This window comes from Chinchilla lanigera, unplaced genomic scaffold (assembly GCF_000276665.1).
Source record: "Chinchilla lanigera isolate Chin_1 unplaced genomic scaffold, ChiLan1.0 scaffold00070, whole genome shotgun sequence".
NCBI lineage: Eukaryota > Metazoa > Chordata > Mammalia > Rodentia > Chinchillidae > Chinchilla > Chinchilla lanigera.
Genome location: NW_004955471.1, coordinates 6,214,022 through 6,238,320, shown reverse-complemented (window position 1 = coordinate 6,238,320; position 24,299 = coordinate 6,214,022). Strand labels below are relative to the sequence as shown.

Here is a 24,299-nt window from a genome sequence, read left to right as displayed (position 1 = left end):
GGGGCCCCGGCCTCGGCTGGGCAGGAGTCCGCTGCTGCGCTCGCTGAAGCGGGGCCGCTTCACCCGCGGAGGCGGCAGAACAGCGCGCCGCCAGGCTCCCCGCCTCGGCCCTCAGCGCTGCCGCTGCTTCCCGGGGGCAGCCCCTGCCTGGCAAGGCACCGTGTTGGGCCTGCAAGTGACCCCCACGTCACCACCCTCGGTGGTTTTGGTCCAGGCAAATCCAGTCGGCGTTTGAGCCATCGGGCTCCCGCCGGACTTGGTCATAGGCCAGGGCCGAGCCCGCGCCGGCCTGCCCGGCGTGCCCGGGTCCCGAGAGGCGGCCCCCTCTTCTGTGCGGGCAGAGGCAAGCCCAGGAGTGACCACGGGGTCCGGCACGCCCCGGCACCCACAGCGCCACCTCGCACCCGAAAGAGCGCGTGGAGACCCCCGGGGGGCCAGTCCTCGCGGGGTGCCGGCCGCGCCAGGCCGTGAGGGGTCTGCTCGCCTCCTCGGTGTTGGATGTTTTCAGGCAGACGTGTTTCTAGGAGCTGTGCAAATGAAGTAAATGCTGACCAAAGCCTGAATACCTACCAATAAGAATTATGACAAATGCACCTGGCAGGTGCTGGATTTTATTAATCTACGTACTTCCGTTACGTGAGAAACAGGGTACCAATTGCACATAACCTGTGGTCACAACCCTGCTACAAAACAAAAGGACGGGAGCGAAACCCCGAAGTGCCGACACTGGCTGTCCTGAGCGAATGGGAATGCAGGAGGGCTTTGTTTTTTTTATCTTACCTACATTTCCTTATTTTCTGCAGCACATACTTTAGTAACTAGAAAGGTACATTTAAAAATGTAATTCTTACTCGAGAAAAATCAGGAAAAGGGGGCAGAGACACCTGCCACTTGCTCAGGGGCAGCTGCCTGGGATGAGCCACACGGAGCACTTCCGCCCCCAGCCCCCGCTCGCGGCCTGAGCGGGTGCCTGGAGGAGGGCCTGAGCGCCTCCCCTGGCTGTTCTCTTCAGTGCGTGTCTGCGGTAGGTAACGACCACACTCATCACAGGAAATCTCTACACGTACACAACAGCTTCGTTGATTTTTGTCTCCTCCCTCTCCCCATTTGCAAAAGCCGTTTCTTTTCCTTCAGCTTTTTAGAAAATCCCTTTTCCCTTTCTGCCTCCCCTGCATCTCTTGTTCCCCTTCCCACTGAAAAAATTCTTCTGCTTCCTAATATCTGTCCTCTATTTTGCACCTCACTTTGGGTTTTTCATACAAGAAAACCATGTGAAATTTAAGTGTCTGATTTGTTTCACTTAAGATTATGGTCTCGAGGTGTATCCATTTACCTAAAAATGCCTCATTTGTCCTTCTTTATGCCAGAGTAGTACTCCACTGTATATAAATAGCATATTTTCTTTATCCATTCATGTGTTCATGGTATCTGGGCTGTTCGTGAGATTTGGTATTATAAATTGTGCTGCTTTCAACACGGGAATACATGTATTGCTATGGTATGATGACTTTAACTAGATACTTAGAAGCGGGGGAATAGCTGGGTCAGATGGACACTCTACTTGAGGACTCTCCATACTCATTTCCATACTGGTGATACTGGTTTACACTCTTACCAACAGTGGAAAAGGGTCCCTTTTCCTCCACCAGCAAATGTCTTGCCACATTTTTTACTGGTTATCTTGATTTCTCAAATGACCAGTGATGTTGTACATTTTTTCATGTACTTATTTGCTGTTTGTACTTCTTCATCTGAGAAGTGTCTATTCATTTCAGATGCCTATTTTTGGATTGGGTCTTTATATATTCCAGACGTTAGTCTTTTGAGGAATAGCTGGTAAAAAAATGTTCCCATTCTGTGGGTTGTCTCTTCATTCTGTCATTGGTGTCTTTTACTGTGGAAAAGCTTTTTAATGAGATCCCAGTTATTGATTCTTTGCAATATTTCCTGTGAAGTCAGCATTTTGTTCATAAACTTTTTGCCTATACCTGTGTCTTCAAAAGCTTTACCTATTTTATCTTCCAGCATATTAAATGTTTCTGTTTTAATATTTGGATCTTTGGTCCATTTCAATCTTAATTTAGTGCAGTGTGAGAGATATGGGTCTAGGTTTAATCTTCAGCATGTGGAAAGCCAATTTTCCCAGCACCATTTATTAAAAAGGCTTTCTTCTAGTGAAGGTGTTGGGCCTCTTTGTCAAAGGTGGCTGAATGTGTTTGGAGTTGTTTATGCCTATTCTAATCTGTTCCATGGATCCTTAGGTCTGTTTTTTTGTCAGTACCATGCTATTTTTATCACAGTAGCTTTGTAGTATAATTTCATGTTAGTGATTGTGATGCCCCCTGCTTTGCCTTTGTTGCCTAGAATTGCTTTGCTTTTGTAGGTCTCTTCTGATTCCAGTGAATTTTAGGATGTTTTCTCTAGTTCTGTGAGGTATGCTATTGGTATTTTGATCAGGATTGCGTTAAATCCATGTAACAGTTTTGGAATATGGCCATTTCTACTATGCCGATTCTACCAATCCAAGAACAAGGGATATCTTTCCATTTTCTGATATGCTCTTCCTCTCCTTTTTCAGAGTATTGCAGTTGGATTGTAAAAGTCTGTTATTTCCTTTGTTAGACTGATTCCTAAGTACTACTTTTTTTTTCTGATGCTATTGTGAAAGATGTTGTTTCCCTAATTTCTCTCTCAGTGAGTTAATTATTTATGTACAGGAATGCTATTGACTTTGAGTGCTGATTTTGTATCCTGCTGCACTACTGAATTTGGTTATTAAATCTAGAAGTCTTCTGGTGGCATTTTTGCGGTCTTCTATTTAGAGTACATCATCCACAAATAATTTAACCTCTTCCCTTCCTATCCTTATTCCTTTTATTTCTCTCTCTTGCATTGTTTTTTTATTGATTCCAGTCTTCTATTGTTGTACTTTGCATTGTTTAGCAGCTGTTGGATTGATTTTCTATGGTCCTTTGCTGTTTTTAAGAAGTCTTTCACTTGATAATTAGTAACTGCAGACATATCTTCTAGGTCTGATATTCTGGTTGGTTGGTTGGTTGTTCTCTGCATACTTCAATAGAATTTTTAATCTCCTGGATATCTGTTTGAATCTGTTTCATGGAATCCAGTTCTTTCCTATGTTGGGTATTCATACTTTCCATCATTTTCCTAAGCTCCTTTCTCTATTTTTTTATCTGTATCTACTCTGGATTCATTAGCCATAACCTTCACTATGGTCATCATCTCTTTAGTTATGTGTAATTATTCCTGATTTGTTTTTTTCTAGGACCTCATTCATCTGCTTTTTTACTTCCACTGCTGCTATTTCAAATAGTTCTGCTGGGTGGCTTTTGAGTTCTTCCACCTCAGTGCACCCCAGATTTGCCGTAGGTGAACTGGAGGTCTTGCTTCCACGTCTTATTTTCTAATTTTTAAAATTTGTTTTCTGCATTGATACTTATAAATTGCTTATGGTAAGTAGCATTATTACTAGTATTGAGACCTCCTTAGGAAATGACCACCTTTCAGAGATGTCTTCGAGGTTTAGCTCGCTTTCAGCTTTTGAGTCTGTCCCAAAATCCTGTCTCTTCAATCTATTAGGGATGAGAAGTTGCTTCCTATTTGGCCTAGCACCCACCTCTTTGGTACTGGACTGTGGTATTGTTTATGATCTCCAGACAACCTCCATAGTGATCACAACTATGTTCTGTTGGCTAAAGTAGTACGATCAATAATAACAATAGCATCAAGAACAGTCTAGAGAATGATAAACCGTGGTAACTATTAACTTGCCTCCTTTAACCTTAGGTACAAGATTTATAGCTCCATAACAAAATCTAAGATAAATCAGAAAATTATATACAGTAAATATCACCTCAATATAGCAGTTTTACCCTCAAAGAAGTTTCGTGGGTCTAATTTTTTTAGTTCTTTATATATTCTAGATATTAGCCCTCTGAAGAGTAGCTGGCAAAAAATTTTCCCCATTCTGTAGGTTGTCTCTTCACTCTGTTGTTGGTCTCCTTTGCTGTTCAGAAGCTTTTTAGTTTGATGTTTGTATTTGTTGTGCAACAAATCCCATTTGTTGTTTGTATTTCTTGTGCAACATTTGTATGTATTTCTTGTGCAACTAGGATTTTGTTCAGAAAGTCTTCACCTACACTTACATTTGTTGTTTGTATTTCTTGTGCAACTAGGATTTTGTTCAGAAAGTCTTCACCTACACTTACATCTTCATAAATTCTACCTATTCTATCTTCCAGCAGATTAAGCATTTCTGTTTTAATAGTTTTTCTTTGATTCATTTTTAATTTAGTTTAGTGCATGGTGAGAGATATTTGTTAAAGAGGCTATCTTTCCTCCAGCAAAGGTAATTCAGTGTGCCTATAGTTGTTTCTGCATCCTCTATTCTGTTCCACTTATCCACAAGTCTGTTTTTTCTAATACCATGCTGTTTTTATCACTGTAGCTTTATAGTATAACTTAAAGTCCAGGATTGTGATGCCTCCTATCTTTCCTTTGTCCATTTTACTACTCTAGGTCTCTTCTGGTTCCAAACAAATCTTAGGATTGTTTTCTCTAAATATGTGAGGAAAATGCTGTTGGTATTTTGACTAGGATTACATTAAACCTGTATCACCATTTTGGAAGTATGGCCACTTTGACTATATTAGTTCTGCCTGTCCAGGAGTGGGAGTATCTTTCTAGTTTTTGATACCCTCTTTGATCTCCTTTTCCTGAGGACTGTAGTTTTCATTACAGAGATCTTTTACTTCCTTGATAAGGTTATTTCCTAAGTATTTCATTTTTCTTCATGCCAGTGTAAACAGTATTGTTTCTGTAATTTCTCTCTTAGTGAGTTTGTTATTGGTATACAGGAACACTACTGATTTCTGAGTGTTGACTTTGTATCCTGCTATACTACTCTGAGTTTGGTTATTAGCTTTAGGAGCCTTTTGGTGGAGTTTTTGGGGTCTTCTGTGTAAAGGGTCATTTCGTTGGTAAGTAACGATAATTTCACTTCTTCCTTTCCTATCTGTATTCATCTTTCTTTTATCTAATTGCTCTGGCTAATGCCCTCTTTTTTTTGCCCTCTTTTTAATGCCGTCTTTTTTATCTAATTCCTATCTTTGTTTTATCTAATTGCTCTGGCTAATGCCCTCTCCTGCCCTCCTCCTGGTCAGGCTAAGCATCTTGAGACTAGATCTGAGCAGCCATGCCTGGGTAGTGGTAGCCAAAGAGGCACGGTGTGAGGAGCTTACAGAAGGACCCAGTGGACAGACCCTGTTTTGCCCGTACCATGGCACCATCTGAGGCACAAGGTCTCTCAAGGCTGTGCTAAGTATCTGTGGTTTGTTTTGACTCAGACTGGGAAGAACTCAAGCCCTACTGAGACCCAGAGCATCAGTCCCTCTGCTGGCCTGGCTGGGAGGGCCGGTTACCGCAGAGCTCTTTGTCCAAGCGCGGTGGCTCCACAAGCCGAGCCCAAGCCAGCGTTCAGAGCTGTAGGCATGCAGTGATGACCAGCCAAGAGGTGGTGGATGCTGGCCACCAAGGAGCCCTGCACACCCAGCTCACACTAGAAAAACAAGAGCAATGAGGCCAGCCACCACCCAGGAAACGCCTTCCCTAAAGGTGTTTTCCTTTCCCCAAGTTTGATCAGTTTGGGGACTGGTTGTTGTTGTCAGCATTTCTGAAGTAGAAAATATACAGACCATCAACCGTAAATTATCCTAGTCAGTTCTGGGTCTGGCTCTACCTAAAGGGATAAATGTGGGAGGCCACGTTTATTGTGATTTATATTTTCATTATTCTCCACATTGTCTTCATTATAGGGCTGCTTTCCCCTCCCTCCATAAATCCCACTTCCCAGTAGGCCGAGTTTCCGGATTTCAGTTCAGTGGTTACTTCTGTACCACGTGGCCTGTCCTCCCAGTGTCACTTCTGTTAATTAGCTCAGTGGACACAGACAGAGCCATCACCAGCTCCCCGACGGTGGCAGCAGGAGTCCTCTGAGCGTTCGTGTCTCACCTCACAGCCTGCCTGGAGAGGAGCCACCCGGATGGAGATGGCAAGAGGGCAGGACCTGCCACCTCCGGGGGCACCAAGGCTGCCTGGCTGGCCCAGGACCCCCGGACCTGTGCAGGAGGGAGGACATCCCACCTCAGAAGAGACGGGTTTGCTCAGTTCCGCGGAGAGTGGCAGCACCCCGGCCCTGTCAGGCTGTTGGGGAGCGGCCAGGTGCCCTTTCCCTGCGGCCAGGCCCTACCGCCGAGCGTCGTTTGAACCCGGGCTCCCAGCCCCGGCCCTGCGTCACTGCTGAGGTGTGTGGAGGTGGGGAAGGGCCGGCTCCTCACTTTCCCGTCTCCCTCTGGCCGCAGGTGTTCGAGGAACTGTGGAAGGGTGAGGCGAAGACTGCGGCGCAGATCGTTTCAGAGAAGCAGCTGGAACTGATGCAGGACCAAGAGGCCCTGGAGCGGCTCTGCCAGTCCATGATGGAGGGGCACCCTCAAGTGGTAACTGTCGCAGGCGGGGCGGGGCCGTCACACGCAGCAGAGGGAGGGCAGCTTCCTGAGCCGAAAGGCCATCCCAGGGACACAGCCAGATGCCCGCTCCAGGTCCCTGCTGCAGCCCTAGGCTCTTCCTAAGCGCTGGCCCAGTTTCATCGATAATCACCTCCTTATCTGTGTCAGCTATCTAGTTAAGGTCGAAAGTGATGAAATGAGGTGGCCACTGGAAAAACACTCTTCCTTGTCGGGGAACCCCACCCCGGCACTGACGCTGTGGAGGTACAGACTCCGTGCTGACTCAGTACTGAGCCTGAAGGCGCACGGTCCAGCGCGGCGCATCCAGGTTTCCACTCCCTGCCTTCACCCTCTCCCGGGTCCGCATGCCCGGTCCGTGCGGCCAGCTCTGCTTCTCAAGGCCCTCGCAGTGCTGGGCCACCCCGCCTGGCTGCAAAGAAGAGGACAGGGACACGCTTCCACTGCTTGCCTTGCAGGGGTGGGAAGAAAGGCAGAAAAGAAAATTACTTCTAAATGATGGAGAAAATCCTTGGACAGGAGCACAGGGGAAGCCCAAGTCATCTGTGTTCTTAGTGTAGTACAGGACAGAAGGGCTACACGCGGCAGCCCTCCCTCCCCAAGTCTCATCATACTGTCAGAGAGACTCTTCAGCGGGGAAAAATGTGCTAGCATCTCTTTCAGCATAACACCAGCACACTCATCAGCGTGCAGGGACACTAAAGAGCTCTTGATAAGGAAAATGAGCCCGCAGTCTGCATCTTCCCGCTCATCTGCGGCAGCTGATAAGGACACACTCGGCGTCAGGCCGGTCCTGCGCTCTGCTGCGGAGACGCCGAGCGCTCGTTCCTGGCGGGAGCCAGGCGGGTGGTCCGTGCGGCGCCCCATGGCCTGCAGTTCTCGAGTTCTCGGATAGGAATCCAGCACCTCCTGCCTTTGTCCCCCAACCCCATCAAGCTCACCCCAGCACCAAAGCTCTGTGAGGGCTGTCACTTTGCGCATCTTCTTGGCGAGGGGGGGCTGGAGAAGGTCACTGGAGAATGAGGCACTCCCGGCTCGCAGACCCAGTAATCCTGTCATCGCGGCACCTCAGAGGAATGTCCTGGTGCCCACGTGCCAGCTCCTTCAGCTGTCAGTCAGCGAGATCCACCCTGGTCATCTTTGTGCTCGCGTTAATTACAAGGCAGAGCTGCAACTGGCTTCCCGGGAGCCTGGAAACCTCCTCACTAGCTAATCCCCCTTCTTTTCCCCTTCCTCATTTTATGTCCAATATTAAGGGCAGACAACTGATTTAATTTGCATTAAAATTAAACCTTAATTGAGGATTTTCAGTTATAAGGCTCTTTTTCTTCTCTTCATAGGTAATGGATATGAAGAAGGGAAACCCCAGAGCTATTAATAAACTGATCGGGTTGGTCCGGAAGGCGACCCTAAACCGAGCAGACCCAGCTGTGATAAAGGACACCCTCGAGAGGCTGTCGTCATGAGGTGTGTGGGGTCCCCTGCCCAGGGAGGACAGCGGCCCGTGAAACCTGACGTCCGTGTGCCGCACAGGCTGGCGTCCCGGTCCCTGGCCTGGACACACTTTCTGTGAGTTACAGTTCACGTGTTCGGGTCCTCTGAGACCCTGTGCTTTGGGGGGCAGCCACCCACGGCCCTTTCTTCAGTGACACCGAAACCCTCCGGCCAGCTGCACCAGTGCTTAGGCGAGAGCACGTTCCGCGGGTATTCCACAGCTGAATAAAACACGCCTCAAACAGTGTGACCCCCCTACACGCTCTTCATTGTGCAGTGCCTTCCCAGACGCTGTGAGCACTTCCGTGGCCTGGCGTCACTGGCCCAGGTGCTGGGGATGAGCAGTGATCAAGAGACGAATGTGGATACGATATATTTATACTAAGAATAGGTTAACGGAGATGAAAACAAAGCAAATGGGTGCCATGTAAACACATTTGTTTAGGGCGCTGGGGTGAAGGTTGATGCACATCTACTGAGGAAAGGCGACACTGCCCGTTCAACTTCCTAGGGGTCCTGAAAGCACAGGTCAGAGATTCAATGAACGTTCTGAGGACAACAGAACTGTTTTCAAATAAATTTAATGAATAAAATATATATTGAAATAGCACGTAAAAATTAACTTACACTTCAAAGATTGTGTAAGATTGACACCCCCCACACCGTCAGGACAAAAAGAAGGAAAGCTGTAACATGGATTTGTTTTGCTTGAAAAGAACAAGATTGCAAGTGAGTAAATCAAAATCTTGACCTTCCAGTAACTGAGGAGCAGTTGGCAGCACGGCAATGAAGGCCTCGCTGCCTCTGCCCCTGTCTGCGTGACAGTAACACTCCCTCAGTCACAGGGCCCCTTTGTTCATTGCATGTCTAGTGCCTCAGGCTCACAATGCTTCCTTTAATCCTTTTATGTCTAGTGTTCCATTTTTGGAACGGCACATAACAATGGGACATAAAATTTTTTCTCTTCAAGTTCTTGTTCCTTGATATATATATATATATTTTATAACATATGAATTTAGTGCAAAAATTCAAAAACCTGCAACCTTTGGCATACATGGGTTAAAGACCAGTTTTGCAAATGCTGGGTTATCATTCCCCTCGGCCGCACCCAGTAGTAGGAATCAAAAGCAGGGACCACCGCCGAGCTCCATGCGCGGCCCTTTCTCAGTTGTGAGGCGGGTCTCACTGAGCTGCCTTGGAGGGACTTGAACTTGTGATCTGTCTCCCTCAGTGCTGGGCTGCAGGTGTGTCGCGCACACAGCTGCAAAAGCTCTTTTTTAAAAGTACCTGTAAACTGATACGGGGAACAAGTCTTCAGAGGCCCTGATTTTTAAAATTCACTCCTGGCCTACCAGGAACAAGAAAAGGCAGGTCTGTGGGGACCAGCGAGCCTGGGGAAAAGCACGCACACCATCAGCACCTAAGCAGCCAATGTTCCGGCCGCAGACGTGCTCGGGGCTTCCCTGAGCGAGCGAGGAAAGTGCCCCGTGCGCCCAGCCACAGCAGCAAGCAGAGAGAAGAAACTAGTTGTGCAGTTCACTTGAGACAAGCGTGAGGACAAGCTTTCTTTTTACATTTGTTTAAGAATCCAGCAAGCCATGTAACCCGCCTTGTGTTACACTGAACACTGCTGGCTGCGAACGTACCGTGCACTCACCCTTCTACAAGAGACCAGGTGGAGGCCTCCCCCGCCCCGCATGTCTGTTAAACACAAATGAGCAGCGGCGCCCCGAGATGGAAATCTGGCAAGACCTTTACTTCGTAAGAGAAAATAAAGTTGGGTTTTCTTTCCTAAATGCTTCTCACCAAAAGCTTATCAAAAGCACTGAAGGCTCTTCCCAGACCATTTCAAACCTAGGGCTAGTGCAGTCAGCTAAGACGGTTTCCCCAAACTTCAGGTCAAGTGCAAACTGCGTCCGACCAGCTCCACAGAGCAGTGCTGCCATCACGAACACTGCGTCCTGCAAGACTGCTTCCCGTCCAGCTCTGACTACTGCCTGCTCTAGGTCACTTCTGAAATCCCCCAAACCAGACTGCGTGATGACACCACTACCATGAGGAAAAAATTTGTAGCACATCTCTGATGGGAACCTGACAAGATAATGGAAGGACACATTTACATAACACCCCAAGAAACTCACCAAGTACAGCTCTGCTACACTACACACACCTTGGTAAAACGCAACTTCATTCTCCCATGAGTACAAATTTAGTCTGCTTCTGTTTGTGCCATTTAGGGGAAATCTCATTAAAATGTATGAGTTGGTGCCGTACTGAAGCCACTGCCATCTGTCACAGTCACACACACACCTGTACAGACAGCCCTACACACACACACACACACACACACACACACAGGTTGATGGGTGTATACCAGCGGGGGCGGGGTGCTAGAAAACCTTTGGAACAGCTCTACTTGGTCCAGCCAAACCTCAACCAAACCGTGTTCCGTTGCTTAGGAGGCGGGCTGGATGGTTCTGGTGGGAAGGCAGGGCTGTGAGCCGTGGCCCTCAGCAGGCTGCCTAGCAAAGAGGGAGAATTCCAGAAAAGCTTTCTGATTCACAAATTAACAGTCTTTTGTGGGGGCCCCTTTGCAAGAGACACTGCTGACTACTAGGATTTTAAATTTGGGGTCACTGGGTCTAGGAAGTAGCTTTTTGCATCTGTCCAGGCTTAGGCAACAAAGGGAACTTCTGTGCCTCAAGGTACAGACAGAAAAACACTCGGGTCGTTCACCAAGCGGAGGTTTCGCCTGAGACCTCTCGCATGTTTTGTTCCTCTAGTTACTGCTGGTCTGCGAGGAGAGCGCCAACTGCCTGGCGCACACGCACCCTCAGCTTAGGTTGGTCAGTGTGGTACAGAACTAGGGACTTTCTCATCTGAGTGTAGCTGCATCTTCTAGGGACTCACCGTGACGGGGAAGGGGCAGGTTACCTACCCATTCCCAGGAGTAGTGGGGCGGCGGCTGGCTTCCTGAGCAGGTTTTAGACAGAGGCATGCCGGGGCGATGAGGGGAAGGCGTGCGAGTCCCTCCGTCAAGTGGCCGAGCAAAGACCACTCAGGGTCATCAACACTGTATTCTCTCCCTTCAAACATCTTCAGGGCAAAGGAGGGCTTGGCTACAGGGAGTCTTTGTGTGCTTGTCCCAGTAAAATATCGGCTCCAGCACGCGTGATCTGCCCAAGAGCTTCAGCATCCTCACCAGCTGTGAGATGATGCAGCGAACACGGGCTCCTCCCGAGCTGCCTGAGATCGCCGCAGAGCCCGCCGCCAGCCCTGCTGCTGTCAGCCCTCTTACCTGGGAGCGCCTCGGGTCACCCACGGCCCGTAAGCCTGGGGCCCAATTCACAGCCGGTCGGGGAAGAGCACCCTGCTAAAATCATCAGTTCGGGGGTGCTGAGGGTGAAGCTCCCCCAGCCTGGCCCTCCTTTCCCCTGAAGAGCCTCTCGAAAAGCCTCTTGGGAAAGGCCGTTCACTCAGTTAAAGAGCTGCCAGGATCATCTGTCCTCCACAACGTCATGGCCTGAAAGTGCTTGAATATAGAGAGGATTTACTGGGGCGAAATTAGCCCAAAGCCCATTCTTAGTCTTCCAAGAGTTTTTTCTGCAAGGTTTACGATGGTCATTCAGAAAGAAAGGAAAAACATCAACTCCATCCTCGTAAAACGCGTCCTCGCTGACGTGAGTGGCGTGGACATAAACTGGGGGACACGTTCTGCACTGTTGTTTGGCGTCAGTTACAGGCTGGAGGCTGAAGCAAGAAGGGGCTAGGATGGCTCCTCGAATGACTTAAAACCCCGTGGCTCCGCCACCAGAGGAGCTCTGTTCCAGAAGCCAGGACTGCTGCACGGGCCCAGGACTGCGGCAGCCCTCCCCTCACGCTGACCCTGCCGGTAACCTGAGGCGCGAGTGCACAGCTGTCCTGCCGTAAAGTATTTCACAGAAGCCAGCATGACAGACATTTCCCTAAATGCAGAGCTGACAGCAGTCAAACGGAACTGCCCTTAAAGGACAGCTGGGGTGCAGGGAGGTGTTTAACATCACACGTGTGACATCCACCTACTGAAAGTGACCCGAACACCAAGCTAGAGTGATTATCCACTGCCCAAAACCTCTACACAGATCTGGCAGTCAGGCCACATGACACTGCAGAGACACTGAACACTTGCAACGGGACCCCAGTACTCGTACAGCCAGCTTCTTGATTATGAGCACAAGAGGCCACTTGCTGACAACACCCTGGCCCCACGATGTCTGCATGCACTGAAAACCAACAGCCACACTTGGCCCTGGTCAAAACCCCTGCTGTGGAAGGGCGCTGCGAGGGCCCGGAGAAGGGCTGACCACTTGACAACCTGAGCATGTCAAAGGAGTTTCTAAATAATGCTCTACCAAGCAGGCACCGTTTCACAGTGCCCCTGAATACCAGGGAAAGGAAGTCTCTACTGATGTAAGAAAATCACATCTCTGATGAGCTATTCCTGCATCTCCACTTAACGGCTGGGAAACGGTCACTTACCCCCATGAAACTGTGCTTTAGTCTGGACCTAAGGTGGAACTGCTGTTTAAAATTTTGCAAACATTCGCCTGAACAATTGCAGAAAATCAATTTTAAATATGCCAGTGCCTCTCATATTTTGAACCAGAAAATTCACTCAGTCTAGACAGCTGAATCAGACCCTGAATTATGCACTGAGGTGAGTGCTGTGATGTTCCAGGAACCCGCCGCTCACCTTGACTCCCAAGACACTGGGGTGGACAGTGACAGCAGCCCAGGGCTCATCAGGAGGTCTGCTCTGTCGAGGAGCAGGGCAGCCGACGCGGGCTGCTCCCAGGAGAGGAGCCACTTCTGGGCCATGTCGAAGGTCTTTAAAATCTCTGCCCAAAACTTATTAAAAAAACAAAAAAGACACCTCTAAGGGCCTTGCCTGTTTACCTGATGGCTGGAACCTTCTTCATTAGACCAATCTTGTCCCGTAAGGCACTCCCGTCATCACCCGCCTGTCTGGCATCTTCAGCGCTGCCTCGGACAGTGTTTCTCGGGGTCTCTTCCTGGCCTGTTGATAGCTCTGGTCTCTGCTGCTTGCCCCAGGTGAGCCATTCTGGGCCACTGTGCCCAACCACGCAGGCTTTCTGACGCCCGTAGTACAGGCCGGGTCAGTTTTCTGACTTCATTTTTGTAAGACTCTGGGCACAGCCCCTGGGGAACTGTGACGGCTGCACAAACAACCAGTCTCCAGCTCCCGAAGTGAGAGGACAGCAGTCGTCAGAGCTGACCACTAACAAAGTTCCTGCCTCTCATGCCCATTCCAGGCCTCTGTCCTCCTTTTAAAGTAACTCTGCTTCAGTACCTACTGAAAAAGACAGGCACGAAGTCACTCCCTGTCTTAACGGGCACCTTCCACACGGGGCCCACGGTGCTCTACGACAAAGAAACAGACTCACGGTGAGTTGCCAGCACACCAGCTCCCGCAGCCGCAGAACACCACTAGCAGACACGGCTTCCGCGTGTTGTGACCTGGCAGGTCCAACCAACCAGACACATCCCTGTGCAGAGCAGTTTGAGCATACTATATTACAGTTTAACTATCCCTCTTTTTCTACCTGAAGCTTCCTTCTTTCCTGCTGGAGACCTGTGGGCTCTGCAAATACAGCGAGGCATCCGGAAGCCACGAGCAGACCAGTTAGCTGTGCCTCAGCTGACCTGGCTGCGGTACCACCGCTGAGCAAACCCGTTTTCGTGACAGACAAATGTGAGGTCGGAAACGTGCCAGGACAGGTAACATGGCTTCTTGCCTACGCTATGAACAATGCAAAATGGCTCTCCAGGCCGGGCTGTCTCCACCTCTCTCAGTATACAGCCGCTGCAAGATCCTCAAGCACCAAGCCTCGCCTTGGCACAGCAGGGCCTCAGCTGTGACTCCTTCCCATTTCTCTCCTGTACCGGGGCCTGATTAAGACAAACGAGTGCCCCGGGCACAACCAGCAGACCGTAGCTGCCCTCGGGGCCTGGCAGGGAGGCCTTCCAGTCTCCCTCCAAACACACGCTTGTCCCGGTTCCTTGCTTCTCCCCACAGACCTGGGCCCGAGCACATGAGTGCAATGTAATCTCCATGAACCCCCGTGGTTTCGTCTCCTTCTTCTCTCCTTAAGGCCATCTTCTCAACCCCCCATTATTCTGTGCATCTCCCCGTTGGAGGTAGCTTCACGTGGCCATGGCTCTGCGGACAGTCTTGCCTCTTAGAGCAGGCTGAAAAGCAGTGAGAAGCACTAATAACCCAGGCTGGGGCTTCCAATGAAGCTGTCCTTAGAAAGCAGCGTGTCTATGTGGAGCGGCCACCACGCGGCACTTGGCTTTGCAGGGCTCCAGTGAGCTGGATGCATTTATGTCCCAGCTCCCAAAACGTGGGCTGCACACGTGCCTATTTCTCTACAAAGTGCAACATGTTTGCCAGAAAAAAAAAAAAAGTCAAAATAATGACCAGAGTTTTTACAGGCTGCATTTAGCTGACCTTTATGTTTTGCCCCCACTCCAGCCTCTCCCCTGAAAAAGCCCGCTATAGAAGCACTTCACAAATTAACGTCTCTTAAAACACTTTAAGAAATAATGATGGCTGTCTTGCATAAGTACACACCACACTTTCTTCATTTGATCAAACTCTTAAAAGCTAAAGTAGCAGTTTGCATAGGCACACTTCGATTTGTGCAAATCTGACTAAAATAAGGCCATCTTCAGTGTTTCGGTAATGTTGCGGGGACTGAAGAGAGCTCTCCAGCAACGAGAAATAATTCCCTGCACTCCGGGTTCTCTCCAACGCCACGGGACATCCCAGAGATGGACCAGGGGCTTTCCCATACCATAAGGCAATGCGTGCAGAGAGAACAAAGTCCCGGAAGGAAGGTTCAGAGGGCACAGGGCTTGTGTTTGTGTGATGAAGGCAAGAACAGCTCCATCTTAACTGTTCCCTTTTATAAAATGAAAGCCAAAATGCAGAGGGCAGCAGAGCATCGTTGAGATGCTGGGAGCCTTCGTGTACTGCCGAAACCTGGCCTGCTGCCACGGGGCACGTCCAGAAATCAGTGGGCCCCAGCGTCTGCCCCATTCGATCTGAACAGCAGGCGGAGTGATTCAAAGGGTTGGGAAGATAACGAGCGAAACGTGTGAGGTGGGAAAAGTGAGCAAAGCAATCTGCCTAGGGGAGCGATCTGCTCGGAGACTTACATTCTACATAACGCACAGGAGAAGTCCTGGCTGGAGAAAGGAGGGCCGCAGAAATCTCCTCCGTAAATCAAGTATCATCAGGAAACATCAAAATAGAATTTGACAAGCAGCTTTGCATTTAACATTCAGTCAAGATACTACAACCTGTGAAGACGTTTTTAAAAACACTAACAGCACGAGTCCTCGCAGTCCCCCAGGATCTTGTAGCACAGGATGGAGTGTTCCTGCGCCAGGGCAGCCAGCTCCTTCAGGAACTCGGGGAAGAGGGCGGCGGCGAGCATGGTGTTCCTCACCGCCAAGGGCAGGCTCGGGGGCGCCCCGGCCACCTTGGCTCTGTTGGTCAGGAAGGGCTGAAGCACTCTTGGGGGACCATCCAAAAGGTTCCTGCCACTTCCGGTCTTGGAAGCCTCTGGAATGGGATCTGAAACCAGAAAGAAAACCATCATGGGGACTCTCCATGACCTTCTGCCCACCTAAGTGAAGCCTGTGCCTTTGGGGCAGGAGGAGTTGGTGTAGGGGTCACCATGGCAGCAGTTTTTCTGACTGACTACATCCTGAAGACACAGCCCTTAAGCACCCCGTGACTCCCATATCTGCCGAGCAGAGACCCAGCATCAGCATGTGATGTGAGACTTATCCAGGACCTAAGCATCCTCATGCAGAAATTATGGCAAGGACACAGGTGCATCAAGAAGCCCCCCAGCTGGCACCGTGGTGTGTGCCTCTGGGCCCAGCTACCCAGACGCTCAGGAGGGAGCAGTCCCTGGAGCCCAGGCCAGGTAACGTAGTGATACCCCCAGGAAGGAAAAAAAAAGGCAGAGACACTTCCACATCCAGACAAGGGGAAAGGGACTGAAATGAAAAAGGCCCCTCCTACCACTCGCAGCAAGTAGGTGAAGCCTGGGCTCACTGGATGTTTAGTTAGGGACACTGGGCGGCCTGCCTACTCTCCTGGCTGACCATGACTATGCCACCTCCACAAGGCCAGCCCAGGTCACACGGTGCAGCTCCACCCCTAAGGTCTGTGCTCTCTGCAGCTGCTCCTCTGACCCACGGGCCCCCTGATGCCCACCACGGGACCGTCAGCCTCCATACAGAAGGATGGAGAAAGAGTTCTTCACTGCAATAGTGGAGAGGATGCTGGAGTCCTGGAAAGACCAGACTAAAACGTTCCCGCAGCCATTGGGATCCAGTAGCAATAAATGGCTTGGAAGCCAACATGTACCAAGGGCTTGTAGGACTTTCCGTCTCAGTTTCAATCTAAGGTCTAAGATGATGGGAGCCCAAGCTCTAACATAGCCAAGAGATTTGCATTTTTATACCAAATCAGTTTTACTAATTAAAATGGTTCAACTTCTCTGACTAATTCCTGAACATCTTCAGCCCTCATATATTTGTCAGAATTATTTATGCCTCTTTCTGCCCCCTACAGAACACTCTCATTGCTCCTTCTAAATCATTATATTCAAGCTCTTCATTACTTTGGCTGCTTTTTAGAATTCAGCCCCATTTTTCAACACTCTCTTCAAAGTGTTTCTTAACTATGCTACTAAAAATTCTTGACATTTATAGTACTTTCCACATCTCACTACTATAGTCTTTAGTGTTAAAAAAAAAATCTTCCACTTTACTGCTTTAAATATCATTTCAGATTAAAGCTTCCACAGTTCATGCCATGAAGACGTGGAGTTGCTGCGAATCTGTCTCCCACAGCCTTTTGGCAGGAGCGCCCACTGTTCCCTGACAACAGTGAGGACAAAGGTCCTGATGTCACCGAGGGCACCCTGGTCAGCCTGGGCGACACCACTCACCACCCCAGCCCTGGCCCTCGCGACCGTCGCTCTTCACAGGCTGGAAACCCAGGGGTGGCACACAGCCAGGCACCAGTCCCAAACCCAAGCCCGCGCTGCCCATGCTGGCTCCTCCCCCGCGTTCCCTTCCTCCGGGTCTGTTCAGCCAGCTTCAGAGGCCCAAGGAGGGTGGTTGAGAGCACAGGCTCTGTCACTTACTGGCTGAGTGACTTCATGCAAGTTTCCTTTCCTTGCCTGTCAAAACCCCATGGAGCTGGCACAGGATTAAATGAGGCAACAGGTATCAAGTGCCAAGGCACAGCGGGGAAGTGTAGCCACCACTGACTTCACAGCACCCCCAACCCTGCCCCGAAGTCCTCCTCAGGTCTGGCTTTCCAGCCGGTTTACAGGCCAGTGAAGGTCGGCACTGCTCTTCGGACTGGCGCTGGGGTTTGTGTTTTGTCTGCTCCGCTGCACACACTGAGCTTGGTGAGCGCTGAGCCCCATCGGACGGTGTGGGTTTCACAGCCTGCAACCCTTCCACGCCAACAGCTGCTGCGTGAAGGCGTCCTGTGCGTGCAGCCCCTCTGCGGAGCTGCCCCACAGTCCCACCTCCGCCTTTTCACTCGAATTCACTCCTCGTACCCGCTACACAGGCTCTCCGCGCTCACTTATCCAGGCTGACCCGTGTCACTGCTAGGGTTGGCCTCCTCGGTTTGAGTCCCAGCGCCCAGTCCTAGCTAATGAAGGAGAAAAGCACCGGGCTAAGGAAAAGAGGGACACCCGCCACGGCCCCGCGCAGCCGCCACACCGGGAGGGCTGCCACCGGGACGCGGCCGAGAGCTCACTGCCCGCGAAGCACCCTCGAGCTCTCAAATCCCACGCAAGCCGACCTGCGTCATGGTCCCTTCCCGGCAAGCAGCCCGTCCTGTCCATCCCAGCCTGCCGGGACGGACGGCCCCTGTCCAGCCTCCCCTCTAGGACGCGTGAGTCAGCTGAAGAACTGCGTGTACACAGCCTGTGGTTCTTAAAGGATGTGAAGGGGCAAAGAAAAGCCTGACAAGTGGCAGAATCCAAGAGACCCACAGTCTCAAGGGCAGTGGCCGCTGGCAACAGGAAGCCGCCTGAGCAGCGGTCCTCTCCTGGCTGCCAGGGACACCCATGCGGAGGCCCCAGGGGGCGAAGGGGTGCGTGAGGGAGCAGCTCCGCTGCACGAGCCTGAGTTATGCCTCTCATACAAGATTCCAGCACACACGCACGGCACTGGAAGGAAAAGGAGCGGCGGAGACGAAGTAGAACAACCGGCGGCACTGAGCGCGGCTCCTGAAATGCCGTGACAGCGTTCAGCACTAATGCGGGGGAGTTTCAGAAGTGAGGAGGGAAATTCGTGAGCTGTTCATCTCCTGGCAGCGGTGCCAGGAAAGGACACAGCAGTGTGGACACAGGGAGCCCCCTCTGTGACCCCTGCCATGATTCCAAGTCGCTCAGCATGCCAGCGACACCAGGACTCCCCAGCTCGACTCATTTACAGGCAGCCACATCACAGGAAGTGCTTCAGAGTATCTCACTCTGAGTGCAGCGAATTTCCAGTTGTAAGGGACAGTGTCACTTTGGCAACCTGAAAGAATTTATGCGCTTCATCCCAAACACTCAATTAACAGGAGATTCTTCTTTCCCAGGAGAAGCTTCCTACAAAGACTCCTGAGTATCACAGGCCTTAAGAAGCATCAACACTGCCAGGCACGGTGGTACATGCCTGTAATCCCAGCACTCTGGGAGGCTGAGGCAGGAGGATCATAAGTTTGAGCCCAGCCTGGGCAACTTAGTGATGCCCTGCCTCAAGGGCTGTAAATATAGCTCAGTGTGAAGGCTCTGTGTTCAATCCCTAGTACTGCCAAAAAAATGAAAGAAAACAAAAGTATCAACCCTCGCTGCTAACTTGACGACCCTACCCAGTGAGAACAAGTTCCCCCAAGCACACACCTTACATCCACACCTGCCGAAAAGCCTGAAGCCAGGGCAGAGCCCAAGGCAAGAGTGGCACCACCACTGCCCCCCACAACCCGCTGGCTCCAGCTCAGCGTGGTCTTGCCAAGCTCCCAGACACCTGAGCTTCAGGACCCCAGCTGACCGCCCGAGGCCTCTCTCCGGCTTCCCTACCAAAAATGCAGCTAAGGGGCTTTTCCTGCCCTTTGCACAGTCTGGCAGTGAAACCCGACTGCCTGGGAGAGTGCCTCACAAACTGTAACACGTAAGTGAAGACCGAGCCTAGGGTAAAAACACAGTATACGGAGCCAGAAGCCACCGGTATCTAACCACGGTCCTTTGCGGCTCTTCCCAGCACGGTGCAGCTTCTGCTCCATTCCTGAATCGGGCTGGTCCTGTTTGTGCTCACCAAGGCCCGAGTCACAACTCAGAAGACAATGGGCATCAACTGTGCCGAGCCAGAGCGGGAAGGAGGCCACCCAGCAAGGCCGCCCAGGCCCACACTCGTGACTGCCCTCACTGCCCCCACACCAGCCAGCCGCATGCCCAGCCTCGAGTCAGGAACTGGGGCTGCACACAACTTCACTCCTCCTGGTCCAAAGGACGGTTTTCACCTCATACAGTCCTAAAGCACATTTATCTTTTGGCCTCAGAGCCACTGAAGACATAGCAAAGAGAGCAGATGCGCTCCTCAGGACAGAGCTGGCCAAAAAATAGCTTGGGGGGCGCTCACAATGCCACGGATGGCACAAAGGTGCTGGCTTATTTTCTGTGGCCCAGTGACACCCCACACATCAGCTCCTTCCCCGAACCGCACTCAAGAAAACCAGTGCCCTGCCAGACCCTGCAAAGGGGACACAGGCCAGCTGCGGGCCAGGCAGACTGCCCTTGAGATTTAACACTAAGAGGAGCTCCCTCCTGTTGGGTAAAAATCGAAGTATCTTTAGATGCTTCCCGGGCCCAGGCACCGAGGCAGCATCAGCAAATGCAAACTGGGTGTGGGGATCTGGAAGTTTAAGGAGAGAGCGTAGAGAGAGCGGCTGACCTTTGGTTAGGGCCGCAGGGGTCCCATCAGACGTGTCCACCCGGAAGAGCAGGTACTGCTGGGCCTGGATGAGGAGGCCTGGGAAGTCTCTCTCCACAGAGGCGAACTGCTCGATCTTGTTTTTCACAGATGCAAGGACCTGTCAAGAGCAACAGTAAAGATGTTAAACGCCCCACAGTGGAATTCCACTCTCAGTTATCCATACATCTTTCAGGTACAGCCCTCATTACAGGAACTATTATGATATTAGGCATTTGCTCATTTTTAACTGCCTGGGTGTTCCTGGTAGGGCACCCTCCAAACATCAAACTAAATGAAGCTTTGCAATTTGTCTAGAAGAGTCTACACAGCTAGGATCACAAACAGGGAAGGAAAGCAACTCAGGACAGTGGGGCTCCTGAAAAACAACAAAACCATGAAAGGAAGGAGAGCAGCCCCGAAGACCAGCACATGGAAAATCACCAGCTGGGGACATGGATGTGGGCGTGGGCTCCAGGCCGTACCTGGTAGAGGGAGCGCACGCTGGGCTGGAAGACCATGTTGGTGTTGAGCAGAAAGGAGCGCAGGAGGGGCTGGGGGTAGCTGGCCAGCTGTGTGATGATCCCGATGAGCAGCAAGTTCACGTGCAGTGAGTTCTCCAGCATGTTCTCCAGCTTGGACAGGACCACGCTGATGAACGGGCCTGTGGGAGGAACACAGGGCTTCAGGGGTGGCTGGGCAGGGACGTGCCTCCTCAGCAACTGCAGGCACCAGAGCCACAGCCTGGCTGCCACGGGCCACAAACTCAGGAGGACACACACATCCACAGCTTCCTGCTCTACGCCCAGGTGGAAGACGAAACATGGCCACACAAAGAAGACAAGACACCACTCCCAGTAACTAAGACTTTGACTCTACGAGCAATTTTAGGACTTTGGAACTTATCGTAGACCTAGAGAAAAATCAGACATTTATAAAAATATGCTTTCTACACTGTTCTGTCTTCCTGTGGTCATCAGGGATCAAACATGACACATCATCTCAAGATGCTGTGATCTATGGAAGGTTTTGCACAAACATCAGAGCCCATTAAAAGTTCTGGTAACAAAAAATGTTTGTGCTACACCAAACCAAGTTTACTGAACAGCAACACATGAACCATGAACAGGCGCTCTGAGAGAGGCTGCCTGCCGAGGTCCCAATGTGGAAGGAGAGGGAAGACAGACACAAGGTTGGAACAAGGCTCTGCACTTTACACTGGCAACCCGACCACCAGCGATCACACTTTAATTTTTCGCATGAGAAAGAAAGAAGGGACTCGGCCTTGGGTGATACAGTCTGGTATGTAATGGAGTTTATAAGAAAGAAAACCCATGTATGTATGACTGCAAAAGTTGTTCATAAAAATACTAGGCACAAAGAGCCTCTGCTACTTTGGGTCACTAGAAAATTAATCTGCTTTATGTTCTAGTTCACTGAAGGCAAGGAAAACAGAAAAACCTGGCATTAATAAAACTACTTAAAGATGTTTTAAATTTTTGCCATAAAAATGTTCCATTAAGCAAAATCAGTGAGAATTCTGTATTTCCCCCAGTGGGGCTCTTGATGAGGCCGCTAAGCCAGGGCATATTTATAACAAAAGCGCATAACTTCTGGTAAAGAAATGTGCCTTAGGAGGACTTCAGCACCATTAACGTGAGCTTAACAAAAACACAAGATGCTCCATTCAGAAGCCCTGGTAAAGCTTGTTGCTGGGAAACACGGTCTCCATGAGAAATGGAAACCCCCAACCTTTGCCCACACGGGTGACAAACAGGGCAACTGTGATATGCCCGTCCAGAGAGCCTGAGGGTGCCCCTAATGGTCTCAAATCCAGAAGAGGCACAGCTGGCTCCGGGCTGTGCAGAGCTTGGCAGCTGCTTCCCCACCTATGGGGTGAGACGCACAGCCCTACAGTCCCTGTCTATGCCAGAGGGGTTACCAAGCCCCGGACGAGCTCATGAAATGGAACTGGGAGGGACTGGCACACACTCAGAAACTCTAGACTGGCAGGACCCCAGGTTGAAAGCAAAGTAACAGTTTTCCTGAGAACCCCCGAAACGCCCATGGTGCTCTTTTCAACACAGCCCAGCACAGTTCTGGTTTCCAGGTGGATCTACAGAAGGACACTGACGTCACCCTCAACTCTGGCGCGCTGTCTCCTGCTCTCCCTGCCTCTCCAGTCCCTGACTCGTTACCTGCTTCCATCTGCGTGGACCAAGAACAGGTCAGTGAAGGCATCCATAGGTGAGCAGAGTCTTTCCGGAGTATATGTCCGTAATGTGATCGGCCAACTTCCCTTCCCCAGTCCTGAACTATACCTGTACCTGATCAAGGAGCCGACCTGCGGTCCGCCACCACTGCAGAGAGGGCAGGAGAACAGCCTGAAGCCCTCTCTCAGGAAAGAGCAAGATCTGGTCATTGTCTCACATGAGTGACAACACATAGATCAAGCCATCCCAGGCCACCAGTGATGCTAGCTTCATGGCATGGAGATATACATCCTTTTGGATTTGTACTTTAGTCTTGGTTTCTAGTACATTTTTTAAAAAAGTACTTAGCAAAAATCAGTTGCTAGGGCAACTGGGAAACAGCTGAAAACCAAAAGGCTGAGCTATAACTCTGAAAGCTACCTGGGTGCGGGTTTTCTCCATCTTTGCCTCAGACAGATAAAATCCCCATCACTACAGCTTGCATCCTGAATGTCCCCCGGAGGCCCAGGTGCTGAAGGCTTGGTCCCTGGACTACAGTACTACTGGGAGGTGGTGGGGCCCAGTGCACGTTAGGTAACTGGGGGAGTGTCCTTGAGGGGACAGGAGATCCTGCCCCTGCTCTTTTTCACTTCCTGGCCACCACAATACAAGCAGCTTCCTCTACCAAATGCTCCTACCATGAGGTGCTGCCCTACCACAGGCCTAAAAGCAATCAGGCCAAACAAGTATAGACTGAAGCCTCTAAAACTGTGAGGCAAAATAAACCTTTATCCCCTGTAAATTGGTTTTCTCAGGTATCTTATAGTAACAGAAAGCTCACACATCACCTATAAAATCTTTAATTCTCCAGGATGACTAAGGCCATCTCCAGCACCCCTCCCTGTCACTCACTCTCTCCCCTCCAGGGTCCCCACCCCCTGCCTTGGTCCACCTACCCCCGACCCCATCCTGCATATCCCCATCCCAAGAAAAGAGGCCATCAGTCTGTGCCCTGCTCAGCAGGCTCCACCAGGGAAACCTCTCCTGAAAGTGAGTCTCCCTGTGCAGCCCGCCAGCGCTGCCTCAGGCCACAGTCTCATCGTGCCCTGTCTGCACCCCAGCAGCAACTCTTCTGCTTTCACAGCAGTTACAGTGATTGCAGATATACATACAGATGTACATACATAGGGGAGAAACAGAGTTTTAAATACAGAATGAGGATTTAAAGAGAAATCTACCTCACTCCCAAGAAACCACTGCTATTACATTCTATTGTATCCTTCCGCAAGTGCCTTATGAATAAAGTAGTTGAATTTTTAAAAATATTTATTAAGCACACTCTTTGTGCCAGCCAGAGTTCTAAACACTTTCTATGTATCAACTCCATTAATACAACTACCCTACGAAGTACGTTTATTATTTATCCTATCTAAAGGTAAGAGGAAATAATGGAGTTGGCATTCCAAACTGAAACCCTCCGTTTTCAATGCTCCTAACCAATTCAGGACCCTGCCGTGTGTGTGTGTGTGTGTGTGTGTGTGTGTGTGTGTGTGTGTGTGTGTGGTATTTTAAAAAGAAATGACAATGTTCTTTATACACTGCTGTGCAGCTTGCTTTCACACTTAATATGTCTGGACACTGCCCCACACAGCACATACAGGGCTGTCTCGGTCATCTCAGGGCCAGAGAATTCTGGACTGTTAAGAGTTGTGTAGCTCGGCCGCTGTACTGCTGGCCGTTTGGCTTGCTTCCAGCCCTTCTCTGTTATAAACAGCGCGGCAGTGGACGCCCATGCATACACAGCTTGGCACAGAAGAGTGAGAGCAGTCCTAGAGACAGAAGGAGTGGCTCCAAGCACTGCTGCACAGCACTAATTCTCCTAGAGCAGGAGCCTCTCACTTGATCTCCTGGCCCCAACCGCTCCCCACACCATTACCAAGACTGGCCTTCTCAGACCAGGACACTGCTCCCAACTTGAATGCTTCAAGGGCGGGGCGTACAAGGTCTGCAT

At 50.4% G+C, this 24,299-nt stretch overlaps 2 protein-coding genes and 1 long non-coding RNA gene across 7 annotated transcripts in view; 2 read left to right on the top strand and 1 right to left on the bottom strand.

The window, feature by feature from the left end:
• Positions 1-8,294, top strand: part of Gatb (glutamyl-tRNA(Gln) amidotransferase, subunit B) — an 83,629-nt gene extending 75,335 nt beyond the window's left edge. Inside the window, exons 12-13 of the mRNA XM_005400896.1 lie at positions 6,381-6,515; positions 7,883-8,294. Of these exons, the coding sequence (XP_005400953.1) occupies positions 6,381-6,515; positions 7,883-8,008 (261 nt within the window). The 3' untranslated portion in view covers positions 8,009-8,294. The remainder of the gene's footprint in view (positions 1-6,380; positions 6,516-7,882) is intronic.
• Positions 8,295-8,600: 306 nt separating this feature from the next.
• Fam160a1 (family with sequence similarity 160, member A1) overlaps positions 8,601-24,299 on the bottom strand; it is a 244,571-nt gene continuing 228,872 nt past the window's right edge. For all 5 annotated transcript variants that reach the window (XM_013522889.1, XM_013522892.1, XM_013522890.1 and 2 more), the window contains 3 exons: positions 20,582-20,760; positions 20,079-20,217; positions 8,601-15,678 (listed from right to left, as the gene is read on the bottom strand). In XM_013522889.1, the coding sequence (XP_013378343.1) occupies positions 15,425-15,678; positions 20,079-20,217; positions 20,582-20,760 (572 nt within the window). In that variant the 3' untranslated portion in view covers positions 8,601-15,424. The remainder of the gene's footprint in view (positions 15,679-20,078; positions 20,218-20,581; positions 20,761-24,299) is intronic.
• Positions 15,962-17,977, top strand: LOC106150319. The gene is made up of 2 exons (XR_001237054.1): positions 15,962-16,036; positions 16,909-17,977. It is a non-coding gene; the product is annotated as an uncharacterized LOC106150319 (long non-coding RNA).